General features: G+C 39.2%; 1 protein-coding gene across 6 annotated transcripts in view; it reads right to left on the minus strand.

Moving 5' to 3' along the window:
* ARIH1 (ariadne RBR E3 ubiquitin protein ligase 1) overlaps positions 1-14045 on the minus strand; it is a 142485-nt gene that overhangs the window by 66298 nt on the left and 62142 nt on the right. For 4 of the 6 annotated variants that reach the window (XM_045587212.1, XM_036456750.2, XM_036456741.2 and 1 more), the window contains one exon: positions 2215-2359. The exons of the other annotated variants lie outside the window; for them this stretch is intronic. In XM_045587212.1, coding sequence (XP_045443168.1) covers positions 2215-2359 — 145 coding nt within the window. The remainder of the gene's footprint in view (positions 1-2214; positions 2360-14045) is intronic. 6 annotated transcript variants of the gene reach the window in all.

Genomic DNA, 14045 nt, shown 5'->3' on the forward strand with positions numbered 1-14045 from the left:
ATCTTAAAAGGTAAATTCCAAGTCACTGAATACATCTATGCCACAAATACAGTTTTCCTATGGTTATTAATAAAGTAAGGCCTTCATAGAAAGATAATGTTTATTTAAGCCTAAAACTTCTTTACTAGACACACTAATCATCTAAATTCAACAGATTTTAAGATGAGTATTCTTAGTTAAGAGGAACATCAACTAATTAGTACTATTATTTGCTTCCACTGACACCACTTGATGTTTTTAAGAAACTCTATTAGAATGGATCTATACAAGGGAAAAATCTTTGTTTTTTTAATCCTTGTCTGAGGAGGCTTTTTAAAAATATATATTTTATTGATTTTTTTTTTTTTTTTACAGAGAGGAAGGGAGAGGCAGAGAGAGCTAGAAACATCGATGAGAGAGAAACATCAATCAGCTGCCTCCTGCACACCTCCCTCTGGGGGTATGCTTGCAACCAATGCACATGCCCTTGACCGGAATTGAACCTGGACTCTTCAGTCCTCAGGCTGACACTATATCCACTGAAGCCAAACCGATCTCGGCTGAGGAGGTTTTTCTATTGATTTTTTAGAAAAGAGTAGAAGGAAGGGAGAGACACACAGAGAGAAACATTGATGTGAGAGACACATCAATTGGCTGTCTCTCAAATGGGACCTGACCAGGGTCAGGATCAAACCTGCAACCTAGGTACCAGCAACAATACATGACCTTCACTGGAATCGAACCTGGGACTCTTCAGGTGACAGGTCCACACTGAGCCAAATCGACTAGGGCAGTGGTCAGCAAACTCATTAGTCAACAGAGCCAAATATCAACAGTACAATGGTTGAAATTTTTTTTGAGAGCCAAAATTTTTAAACTTAAACTTATTCTAACTCCACTTCTTCAAAATAGACTTGCCCAGGCCATGGTATTTTGTGGAAGAGCCACACTAAAGGGGCCAAATTGTCTTATGTGGCTTGTGAGCCGTAGTTTGCCGATCACCGGACTAGGGCATGAAAATCTTTTTTATGAAGAATCCTGAAAGCTCCCTAGTGAAACAGTATTAGAAACATTTTATAAGTTTTTTATATATAGTTTTAAAATTAAAATTTTAAATCTTTTTAATTTGCATGAAAAATAATTCTACTCTCTGCCTACCTATTACACAATTCTCCCGTGGTAGTAAAATAAGCTCAGAAAAGATTTAGATATGCAATGAAAATTTGGATAAATTGCTGCTTAAAAAAACAAATAGGGAAGAAGGGAGCTATTTAATAGGATCTTCTTCTTTCTCTTCTTTTCTCTATCCTTTATATCTTTACTAGAGATCCAGTGCATGAAATTCGTGCATGGGTATGGGGGGGTGTTAGTTGCCTCAGCCCAGCCTGCACCCTCTCCAATCCGGGACCCCTCAGTGGATGTCTACCAGTTTAGGCCCAATCCTAAGGAATCAGGCCTAAACCAGTAGTCGGACATCCTCTCACAATCTGAGACCACTGGCTCCTAATTGCTCACCTGCCTGCCTGCCTGATTACACCTAACTGGCCCCCTCCCCCGTCGGCCTGATCACCTCCAACTGCCCCTCTCGCTGGCCTGGTCACCCCTTACTATCTCCCCTCCCCCACCAGCCTGACCATCCCTGCCTCATCCTGCCGGCCTGATTGCCCCTAACTGGCCCCCCTGCCAGCCTGATCACCCCCTAACCACCTTTGCCTGCCTGCCTGCTCACCCTTAACTGCCCCCCCTGCCAGCCTGATCATCTCTAACCACCTCTAATTGCAGGCCTGACAGCCCCTAATTGCTCCCCTACTGGCCTGATCACCCCTAACCATCTTTGCCTGCCTGCCTGCTCACCCCTAACTGTGCCGCCCGCCCCCCGCCAGCCTGATCATCTCTAACAGCCTCTGATTGCAGGACTGATAGCCCCTAACTGCTCCCACTACTGGTCTGGTCACCCCCAGCTTCCCCTCCTGTCAGCCTGGTTTCCCCACACAGCCAGCTGTTTAGTCATTTGGTCATCCCTCACTAACACCTCCCCTCTTCCAGCCTTGTTGCCTCACACAACCTATGTCTGGTTGTTTTGGTCGTGACAGCCCCTGGCTTTTTATATAATTATGATAGGTTATTGCATTATACAATCCCAGATTCTGAGATCTTCCTCCTTTTTTAAGTAATGAAAGATTATTTACCCTCTAAAATACAGTCAGTGCTAGCCTTAAACTACCAGATACTCACCGAGTTAGGGTAGTTCAAGTAGCAGATCTGACAAGGCATATCCTGTGCTGATGACCTTGTATTCATCTGGCGTGTTCGAGACTTTTTACTTGGATTAATTACATGACACTCAGCAAAGAGCTTCTCCAGGTTTCCATCAAAGTACCTGCATTATTTAAACAGAAAGGATGAGAGCCCAGCAATAGCACACTTTTAGAGCTCTCCAAAAACCTGATTTTCTATCGGGATAAGCAATGACCTGAATTAAAATAAACCAAGATTATAACCTTTTTTGTTCACAGAAAATTTGAGTTGTGTAGCTCAAATTGTAGCAAATGGAGATATAAAAGTATGAAAGCAGGTTAAGTTTTTGTCGTTATTTTGGATGTTTTATTCTGCTTTTATCCTGAGAAGTTAAACTATTAGTATTTTAATAGTACTATAATTAAAACTTAAGGATGACAGTTGTACTATCTCTAGTGATACCTTATGCATAGTAAATGCTATTTTAAAAGGGTAGGCCATATTATTTACAAATAAATTCATTTTATTAATAATTTTAGCCATACCAGCTTAAATATATTAGTAAGTAAACCTACAAGTGTACCTCCACCTCTAAGTCATTTAAAAAATGTAATTACATCGACTCTCATTTACAAAACAAACTTGCTTTCTGAATATTGCTTGAAATACTTTTAATTTTCTAGGAAAGGGGGAGGAAACCCCCCCCCCACAAAAAGTGATACCTTAAAATATTTCTATATCAAGTAATCGATATATTAGCTTTTCATAAAACATGTATCTATATATATGTACTTCACTAAGATGTCAAGAAGCATGCTCCAGAGTTTCAACTGAACTATTGTAACTACAAATGGCTTGACAAAAGATAGTGGCAAATACATAGCATAATATTCCCCATTAATATCCAGCTGAGACATGGTCCCTGTTCTCCTTAAATATCTTATTCTAAATCTAAAGGGAAAGCAATAGGTAAAACACAACCTTTCAATCTGTGAATCAATAGAGCCAACAAAAATATTAATACAGAATGTGGTTAATTTGTTTTTAACTTATAAAGACTACCCTGTTTCCCCGAAAATAAGACAGTGTCTTATATTAATTTTTACTCCCAAAGATGCGCTAGGTCTTATTTTCAGGGGATGTCTTATTTTTCCATAAAGAAGAATATGGTACACATTTATTGTTAAATGAAAATAAAGGAAATTTATTACCTGTATAAGGTACGGTAGTACGGTAGTTGTCAACACAAACCAGACAAACTGTGAGTCCTACAGTATCAAGAATTTACTCATTTATTCAATGACAATCCAATTCCTGAATTTTCTGGTGAATTTCTTGTGACTCCATTTCTTTCAGAATCGGTGGACCAAATTTCTCATGTTTAGCAATAGCACTGTCTTTAAATGAGTACTTCTTGTCAAGGTAGCCTGCTCGCAGTGCATTTGCAATGCAACTGTCAGTGATTTTCTCCCATGGAATTCTTCACCCAAGTCACAACTTCTTGCAGTTTAGGTTTCAAATTTTCCACGCTGATTTCTCTCCATTCTGTTTTCAATGTAGTCATTAATTTCCACGCGCAAATTGTCTTTGAATGGCTTGTTTATTGCAATATCAAGAGTGTGGAGATAGGCCGTCATTCCTGATCTATTTTCCTTTCATGAAGAAATGTCTTCATGTCTTTAGCGCAGAGTGCTGGCTGAATCCCAGACTAGCAGACCTCTTTGGCTCCCTCGCATAACAAGCGACAGTATTAAATCGACCCACTTCCTTATAACTGCTGTGTGGCCCTGGCTTTTTCAGTTTCAAGAATAAAAACGCCCAAAACATGTTCAATCTTTTCCTTCTTGTCCTCAGAAATTATTAAAGGTGGGATTTTAGTGCCATCCAAACGAACTGCCAAAAGACAGGAAACACATGCACTTTCGTAAGCAGTGGAGGGAATGTACTCTAAGGAGGCACCCCGCTGTTCAATTGTTGTTTGAGATGATTGGCCCATAAACACTGCACTTTCATCCATAGCAATCATGTTGTGAAGATTGTATTTAGAGAAGTCAGCATCATCAATAAAGGACTTGAATGCAAGTGCTCACTTAATAACTTGAATACCGTATTTTTCGGACCATAAGACGCACTTTTTCCCCCCCAGAAGTGGGGGGGAAAGTCCCTGCGTCTTATGGTCCAAATATAGCCTACACGTATACTTTAAAAAAAAAGTTTTTTTACTTGCCCGGCTCTGTGTGGTCTCTGTGTGCTTGCCCGGCTCTAAAATGGTTCTAAATGCTGTTTACTTTACAGGGTTGATTACATGTGTTTATGACTGTGATGTTGGGTTTTAATGCACATAAAATATTTTAGGGCACTATTTGTTTCAGAATCTTTTTTTCTTCATTTCCCTTCTCTAAAAACTGGTGCGTCTTATGGTCCGGAGAGTCTTATGGCCCAAAAAATACGGTATCTTCCAACCTAAACAATATTGTAGATCTTCTTAAAGACAGTTCACTTCGCTGAAGGAAATTATTCAGCCAGTGTTGTGATGCTTTGAAGTCTTTAGGGGCTATGTCAAACTGAGGTGCCATTCCAAGGGCAAATTCTTGAATCTGAGCCCTATTCACAACCAAAGCCTCTGCTCTCCTGTCAACAACCCATTCACAGATCAGGTCTTCCAGCTTGGAAAATAATGGTTGCCGACCTGATCCACACTTGCGCTTTTTAGCATTTCCCTTGTCCACTTGTTCAGTGAGGTTACCATACTCTGCTCGCCATTTTCGGACCAATCAGATACTCAACATCTTCTCTTTGCAGAAAGTAGTAAGATTTTGGCCCCAAGTCTTCCACAATTCCTTTCTTGTACTCCATGGATTAGCTTTTCCTTTCTGTGCTCATTTCTAGGGGTAAAAAAGACGAATTGGGGTATCAAGGTGGGGGGAGGGGGATCACTTAAAATGACACAAGAGGGATCAGAGGGGGGGAATCAAAATGGTACAGGTGAATCAGAAGGGGAGATTACCATTTTAGTAACCCCTTTTGATCCTCCTGTGTCATTTTGATTGCCCCCTCTGATCCTCGTGTCATTTTAAGTGATCCCCCTCCCCCCACCCCTGTGCCACTGAACACCTTCACCAGACATCCCCCCTACCCCTTTATCAGATCTTTACCCCCTGGGGCCTGCCTGGGGGTCTGTCACTGGGCTTGCTGGGGCCTGGATCTGGGCTGGAGCAGGGTCTGCCACTGACTGAGAACCTTCAGTCATCATGAGGGCGGCCGCGAGCATCAGGTAGTGTCACCAGAGACAGACCAGCACTCAGCACCTTCGCAGCGTTCCGTCTACTCTAATCCTCCTGTTCTTCTACATGCATCTGCGAAAGTCTCCTCCTCTCTATGCGCTCACACTCACTCCAACCTCCGCTCCGCCTCCACACAGCAGTGACGTCAGGACTCCGCCTAACGTCACTGGTTGCTAGATGCCAGTCGGAGCGGCCCTAGTACCAGTTTACAGTAAATTAATTTTCATTCTGAGACAGAGCCTAGGGGAGGGCCTTATTTTCTGGGTAATGCCTTATATTTCACTCAGAAGAAAACCTGTAAGTAGGTCTTATTTTCGGAGGATGTTTTATTTTCGGGGAAACACGGCAGATATCAATAACTACAATGTTCTTTACAAAAAGAAAGTTCTCAGGTTAAATTAAAAATAAAAATATCAATACTCAGAGGTTCTCCATCCACATCCACGTCCACGTGCCTCCCCCCCTCCCCCCCTTTCTCTCATCTCTCTAATCCAGTGTTTTTCAACCTTTTTTGGGCAAAGGCACACTTGTTTCATGAAAAAAATCACGAGGCACACCACCATTAGAAAATGTTAAAAAATTTAACTCTGTGCCTATATTGACTATATATAAAGTAATTCTCTTGAATAGGAATCAAATAAACACAAAGAAAGTATTTTATAATTACTTTATTATGAAATATTAAGTAAACAAAATAGTGAAAAATTATAAAATTCTTGTCTTGTCTGCACCTACGGCACACCAGGCAACATCTGTGCCGCGGAACAGCGGTTGAAAAACGCTGCTCTAATCTATCACCAATGGATTTCATATAACCTACCTATTTCCCCTCCTTTGATTAGATAAGACCAACATTCTCCAGAGCACTATCCCAATCTGTTGAAATATTGCTTCCAGGCAATTGTCGACAGTTTGGCTCAAATAAAATCACAAAAATTCTTAACAGGTGAATGGTTTTTACATTTACAACATGATCTGTCGAGCAATGATTCTGCTATGGTTATATGGAATATACTGAAATCTATTTTTACTAAATATAACAAAATCAATTCTTAAACCTTTTTGTCAACTTTAATAATACATTGATTGTTCTTATATGAAATTGGAGGTCCAGTGCACAATATTCTTACACTTGGGAGGTGTCCCTCAGCCCAGCCTGTGCCTTCTCACAGGTCTGGGGTTCTTGGGGGGATGTCTAACTGTTGGCTTAGGCCCATTCTCTGTGTTGCCATGGAAGTGGGAGAGGCTCTAGCCACCACCACTGCGCTTGCCAGCCGGGAGCCCAGCTCAGGGCTTCTGCTGAGTGGTGCACCTACGGGAGAACCATGACTACCAGGGGGCAGTTTGTTGCGTTGAGCATCTGCCGCTGGTAGTCAGTGCGTGTCATAGCGACCAGTCATTCTGCATATTAGCTTTTATTATATAAGATGTAAGATACACTTTTTCACTAATTACATTACTTTTACATTATATAGCTTTCCCCTCCAATAATGATTAATGCCTTTTATTTCCTACACTTGATTATCCTGGATTAGACCTACTTAAAAATGTTCATCCTTCCTACTGCCCTGGAGAAGCTCCAAAGCTTTTATTTCCTTAAGAGACTACTGGTATACCTCCACAAATGACAAGAACCAATATTGTTAAAAACTATTTTTTACTTCAAAGAAAATTAAGACAGTAGCTTCCATACCCTGTCTAAATATATGTATGCAAGGCAAGTCTATTCCCTCTGCTCTGCTCAATGGTCTTCCTCCCCAACCCCCCACCCCCGCCAACCTACTTGTATGATTTATGTAATAGTGAGTCTGACTTCAATTAAAGAGACAAATGGTATATAAAAAGAAGCATCCTCTATATTCTTTTGATAATGGTGTTTCAATATACTTAATGGAAATCCTCTGGTTGTAAATGTTGAGAGCCTCAAGTATGTTTAATATAGCTATGCTAAAACTAAGAATAAGTGATCAAAACACAAGATAGGCCCTGGCTGGTGTGGTTCAGTTGGTTGGAGTGTCAACCCATGCACTGAATAGTTAAGGGTCCTAGTAAGATTGTGGGTTCAATTCCCGTAGAGGATGGATATGGGAGGCAACTGATCGATATCTCTTACATCAATGCTTCTCTCTCTCCCTTTCTTAATCTCTAAAAAAATCAACCAAACAACAACAAAAAATACAATATATAATTAATCAATTTTTACATAGTTCCATCACAGATTAAGCAACTATATGTGGGAACTGTGCTAGTTAATGGCAATATTAATTGTTTTAAAGGAAAGAGAGGGACAGTTTTTTGCAAAATGATATGCTAACTATGTAAGAGGAGAATGCTAAAAAAGTAATAGAAAATACAACTAATGTCAATAAATCAAAGAATTCAGAGAATAAAGAAATGTCCGTAAGTGAAATTGGCCCTACCCAGTTTTGCTCAGTGGACACAGCATCAACCTATAAACCAAAGGGTCCTGGGTTAGATTCCAATCAAAGGCATGTACCTTGGTTGCAGGCTCCTCCCTGGCCTGGTCAGGGCTCGTGCAGGGGGCAGCCAATCTGTTTTTCTCTCATTGATTTATTTTTTTGAATTTTTCCTTTGTGCTTTTCCAGTTGAGTGTTTTTTGCTTCTTTGTATTTCAAACCTTTAATTTGATTCTTGCGTTCTTCTAGTCTGCTGTTGGATCTCTGTATAATATTTTTTTTATTTCAGTCAGTGTATGTTTAATTTCTAGTTGGTCCTTTTTCATATCTTTGAGGGTCTCATTAAATTTATTGGCCTTTTCTAGGAAATGCTTAAAAAGCCTTACAAATGTGTTTTTGAATTCTATATCCAGTAGCTTGTTCTCCATTTCTTTCATTTGTGGTCTGTTTCTTTGATTCCACATTTTTGCTGCTTCCCTGAGTTGGTAGGGTAGCTTTGTGTGCTAGGTTTCCTATATGGCCGGGTGGGTCAGCCTCCCCAGTTGCCTGAGGTGGACATTCTTGATGCTCCTCCTTTCGAACTGTGTGTACAGTCTTGTTGTAGTAAAGTCTTGATTGTTGTTCATATCACATTTTGTTTCCTTATTTACATCTATGCACATGTAATTTTTCTTTGGGTTTTTCTATCAAGGTTGCAATAGCTTCATAAAGGTGGGGGATCTTCATTTGCCATTTTCTATTGGGTCAGCAGCTAAGTAATTGCGGGTTTCACACAACAAAAATTCAGTTGAATTTTTAGGTTTGCAGACGTAGTACAAATGTAAAACACATTTTGTTATTTGATAGTTGGCTATTCAGCTGTTAATCAGTAAAAAAAGTTTTTTGATCTGTTTTGTAGTTTTCGTTTGGCGTTTGTTGAAAAATGGAAAATCAAAAGAAACATTTTCGTCATATTTTGCTTTTTTATTTCCACAAAGGGAAAAACGCATCACAAGCTCATAAAAAGTTATGTGCTGTTTATGGTGACGAAGCCTTAAAAGAATGGCAGTGTCAAAATTGGTTTGCCAAATTTCGTTCTGGTGATTTTTCACTCAAAGATGAAAAACGCTCTGGTCGTCCAGTTGAAGTTGATGACGCCCTAATCAAAGCAATAATCAATTCGGACTGTCACAGTACAACACGTGAGATTGCAGAGAAGCTTCATGTATCACATACATGCATTGAAAATCACTTAAAACAACTTGGCTATGTTCAAAAACTCGATACATGGGTTCCTCACGAACTGAAAGAATCACAGTTAACGCAACGCATTAGCAGCTGCGATTTGCTAAAGAAACGTAATGAAAATGATCCATTTTTAAAACGACTGATAACTGGCGATGAAAAATGGGTTGTTTATAACAATACCAAGCGGAAAAGATCGTGGAGCAGGCCAGGTAAACCAACTCAAACAACATCAAAAGCTGATATTCATCAAAAGAAGGTTTTGTTATCAGTTTGGTGGGATTACAAAGGAATTGTCTACTTTGAACTCTTACCACCCAACCGAACAATCAATTCTGATGTCTACATTGAACAACTAACGAAATTAAACAATGCAGTTGAAGAAAAGCGGCCCGAATTGACAAATCGAAAAGGTGTTGTATTCCATCATGACAATGCAAGGCCACACACATCTTTGGTCACTCGGCAAAAATTAATGGAGCTTGGTTGGGATGTTTTGCCACATCCACCATATAGTCCTGACCTTGCACCATCTGATTACTTTTTGTTTCGATCTTTACAAAACTCCTTGAATGGTAAAAATTTCAATAATGATGATGATGTCAAATCGTAGCTGATTCAGTTTTTTGCTAATAAAAACCAGAAGTTTTTTGAACGTGGGATTATGATGCTGCCTGAAAGATGGCAAAAGGTCATTGATCAAAATGGGCAATACATTACAGAATAAAGTTATTTAGTTCCATGAAAAAATTCTTTTAAAAAATCCGCAATTACTTAGTTGCCTACCCAATAGAAGACCTGACCTCCAGGCCAACTGGCTGTAATTACAGCTGTGTCTACGCAGGGATACCTTCTGTATTGGAGACAGCCTTATAGGACCAGAATTGCAAAAGCCTCTGCCCTCAGCTTGGATGGGGCAGAGTGTGAGGGCTGAGCAGACAGACTTGGCTTCCGTCAACCTTGTGCTTGCACACATGCCTCCAGACATCTGCCTTCACGGATCCCGAGTTTCCGCCTGACAGTCCAGACTCCACCTGTAAGAGCCTAAGGCCCCCAGGGGCTCTCCCGGAACTGGGATTCAGTGCAGTCACGAGCTTCCGACTCCTTCCGCTATGGAAAACCTGCGGCAACCTCCACAGTCAGTCCTCTCTGCACCTCCAAACCCCTGCCCGCTTTGGCTCCCCTGATTCTTGATGTGCCTTTCTCTATAGTCCAGACTCTACCCATTTGAGCCTGGGTCCAAGGGGTTTCGGCTGGAGCTGGGGTTCAGTGTAGTAGGGACTGGGGTTCAGTTCAGTCGGGGCTTCCTTTCCCCTCCTGCCAGCCAGGCACTCAGCCGCCCTTTCTCTCTGCACATGCGTCTCTGTACCTCAGAGTTTTGCAGCACCTCTAATCCATGAGCTTTCCTCTTTCCTTCTAGTAGAATTTCCACTCATCAAGCTTTCATATGGTTCTGGATGATGTCCCTTCTGTTTTTTAGTTGTTGTTTTGAAATTGTTGTGTGAGGCAGTAGTTTAGGTGCTTACCTAGGCCACCATCTTGGTTTCTCCCCTGGTGGGGATTTAAATCTGAAACCTTGGCATAATCAGGATGGCGCTCTAACCAACTGAGCTACAAGGCCCAGGCAGTTTTGCCTGTTATTAAATGTCATATTAACAAAGCATATAGAAGATAGGTTGTTTTTTTAAATCTGTCCTTTCATCTATGTAAACACATATAGCTCTAGTCAATTTATTTTTTTGTTGAATCACACACACACACACACACACACACACACGTGTGTGTGTATGTGTATGTATATGTATATATGTATATACCATGATTATCTATCTGCAGATATTTTGGTTGTTAGTAGATTTGAACTATTATGAATAATGCTGCTGTGAATGTGAATATGCTTTGAGTATATGACTTGCATGTTAGAGATGCATATTTCTTTCTATCGGGTATATAACTGGAGTGAATTACTGGGTCAAAATATCACACAAATACTAAGAGAAAGATTTATATTTATAACAGTTGTTTCAACAACTTATCTATAAACTTTTCGGAATTTTCTATGTACACAATTCATATCATTAGGGAATATTTACTATTTAGCATTTCCCTTATAACAGATGTACTTTATTTTTTTTCTTGTTTTGGTGTATTATTAGCTAGGATCCCCTTCAGTATAATGCTGAACAGAAATGAGGATAACATATTCATGTCTTGACCACCATCTAAAAGGGAAATCTTTTCAACATTTCAGCATAAACGGTGATATCTTTTATAGATTTGATTTGTTATAAAAATTCTCTTTTTGCCGTGACCGGTTTGGCACAGTGGATAGAGCGTCAGCCTGTGGGCTGAATGGTCTCAGGCCAGTCAAGGGCATGCACCTTGGTTGTGGGCACATCCATAGGGGGGAGAGTGCAGGAGGCAGCTGATCAATATTTCTCTCTCATCAATGTTTCTAACTCTCTCTCTCTCCCCATTCCTCTCTGTAAAAAAATCATTAAAATACATATATTTAAAAATTCTCTTTTGTGCCTAATTTGTTAATGGTTTCTTCTTAAAAACATGAATGATCACTGATTTTTAGTAACCTATTCTTTAGTAACCGAACCTAACCAAATTCATGAGGAAAAACTAAAATTTTTTCTCATGAATTTGTTCAAGTCACCAAAAATATCAAATTGTTTCAGGCTAAACCAATCTAGCATTCCTGGGATAAATCTGATTTGGCTATGCTGCCCATTATCCTTTAAGTTTGCTGAATTCAACTTGTAAATATTTTAGAGTTTTTTGTTTCCTTATTTACATCTATGCACATGTAATTTTTCTTTGGGTTTTTCTATCAAGGTTGCAATAGCTTCATAAAGGTGGGGGATCTTCATTTGCCATTTTCTAGAAGAATATTAAGATTAGCAAATATAAGGTTAGAGTTACTGTCTCATTCAATGTTGACAGGATTTTCCAGTAAACACATCTGGACTGAAGACTTTTCTTCATAGAAAATTTCACTTTATAGCCCCCATACAAGTTTTTCTATTTTGGTAAACTGCAAATTTCTAAGAATTTATCCATTTTGTTTAAAATTTCAAATTTTAACAGTTATCCACAATATCTTATGAGATTTTAAAAATATATTTGCAGAATTAAAAATGACTTTTTTTCATCCTGTGCCTTCTCTTTTAATCTCACCAGGATGTTGTTGGAGACCAGGTGTAAGCTGACATGGTCCTTGTACCCGAAGGGGCTAGCTTTGCTAGCCCCCTACCTACACAATTTTCCCAGGCTTGTTTGGATAGCAGTTATCAGTAGAATTAGAGCAACCTTTCATGGCTTGCCAAGAAGTCTGTAACTATTTACTGAGATTTATTGTACCGAGAATTTGTCCTGCTCTGTCTCTCCCTTAGAAATTGAAAGGAACAACGAATACATTCCTCTTAACAGTGTTTTGTGTATAAAAAGCATTCTGCATTTAATAAAGTTGCTGCAGTCGGTCAATGGCTACCTACAACCCTCCCGATCCCGCTTTCCTGTCTTTCTTACTTTTCTCAATTCCCACCTCCATACCTCAACCCGGTTCAACTGTCAGGGTGGCCCTGGCAGTATGTCAATGTCATCAGTTGGAAAAAAAATTTTGAGCTTCTTGATTCCTCTCTATTGTTTATTTTCTCCTTTATTAAATCCTGTTCTCTGTTATTTCTTCTTGCATTTCCTCTGCATTTATTTTGTAGCTCTTTTCCTATTCTGATACATCCTAATCATTACTTGAAACTTTTAAGATGAATTCTTTGCTCATTAGTTTCCTTATACAGGCAGTTCTCGGGTTACATTAGACTCAATGTATGTCGTTTTGTGGTTATGTCACCATTTCCCATTTAGTTATTTTTAAAAAAGTTATGTCATTTCAATATATGTACATATGTGCTTTATGTTTTTTATTATTTACTTACCACAGATAAAGGTCAGAAATTGTTATCTTTCTTTAAATTTTTTTTTTTTGCTGTTTCACTTCATTACTGCTGTGTATGTGCTCCATGGGAGTGACATAGGTGCTTATGTGGGTGGAAATCATGTTACACCCTGCTGTAGGAATGGATCTCCTACATAACCTGAGGACCTACTGTATATACATTAAAGGCTATAAACTCCACCGTTAAATAGAATCTGGTGTGCACTCCATAACCCTCTTCCCCTTAATATCTAAATCCTTGCTTCCTTCAATAATTGTGAGTGCATGAAATTTTAATTAACATTGATAGAACTTAAAGTGTTGGCTTAAAAAAAAAAGGACCACCACCAAGGCCAGGTACAACATAAAGCTATTTATATTAATTAAAAGAGAGAAAGATAAATATTATAAAATCTCACTCATTTGTGGAATATAATGAACAACATATTGTAAAATGATGGACAAAAACAGAACCAGAGACAGAGAAGCATCAATCAGACCATCAAACCTCAGATAGAAGGTAGGGGAAGGAGGGGAAAGGAAGAGAGATCAACCAAAGGAACCAAAGGACTTGTATACTATAAACCTAACCAATGGACACAGATACCAGGGGTGTGAGGACCTTACTGGGGGTAGGAGGTGTGAACAATGGAAGATAAGGATACATATGTAATACCGTAATCAATAAAGAAAAAAAAAAATGATAGCACTGTTTACGAATATATTTTCCATGGACACAGTATTCTAGATTGATATTATTTTCCTTCAACTTATTGAGGCATAATGCAGCTATCATGTCCACTGTAGCTATTGAGAAATCAGCTCTTCACTAGAAAAATACAATTATAATATATACTCCTTCTACATTTTTTCTCTGTATACATTATATATACAACGTATACACCTTTCTCTGTATCTTTAATTCTACACCTTTACTATTAATATGTTTTAAAACAGTGG

This window comes from Pipistrellus kuhlii, unplaced genomic scaffold, assembly GCF_014108245.1.
Source record: "Pipistrellus kuhlii isolate mPipKuh1 unplaced genomic scaffold, mPipKuh1.p scaffold_m20_p_1, whole genome shotgun sequence".
Taxonomy (NCBI): Eukaryota; Metazoa; Chordata; class Mammalia; order Chiroptera; family Vespertilionidae; genus Pipistrellus; species Pipistrellus kuhlii.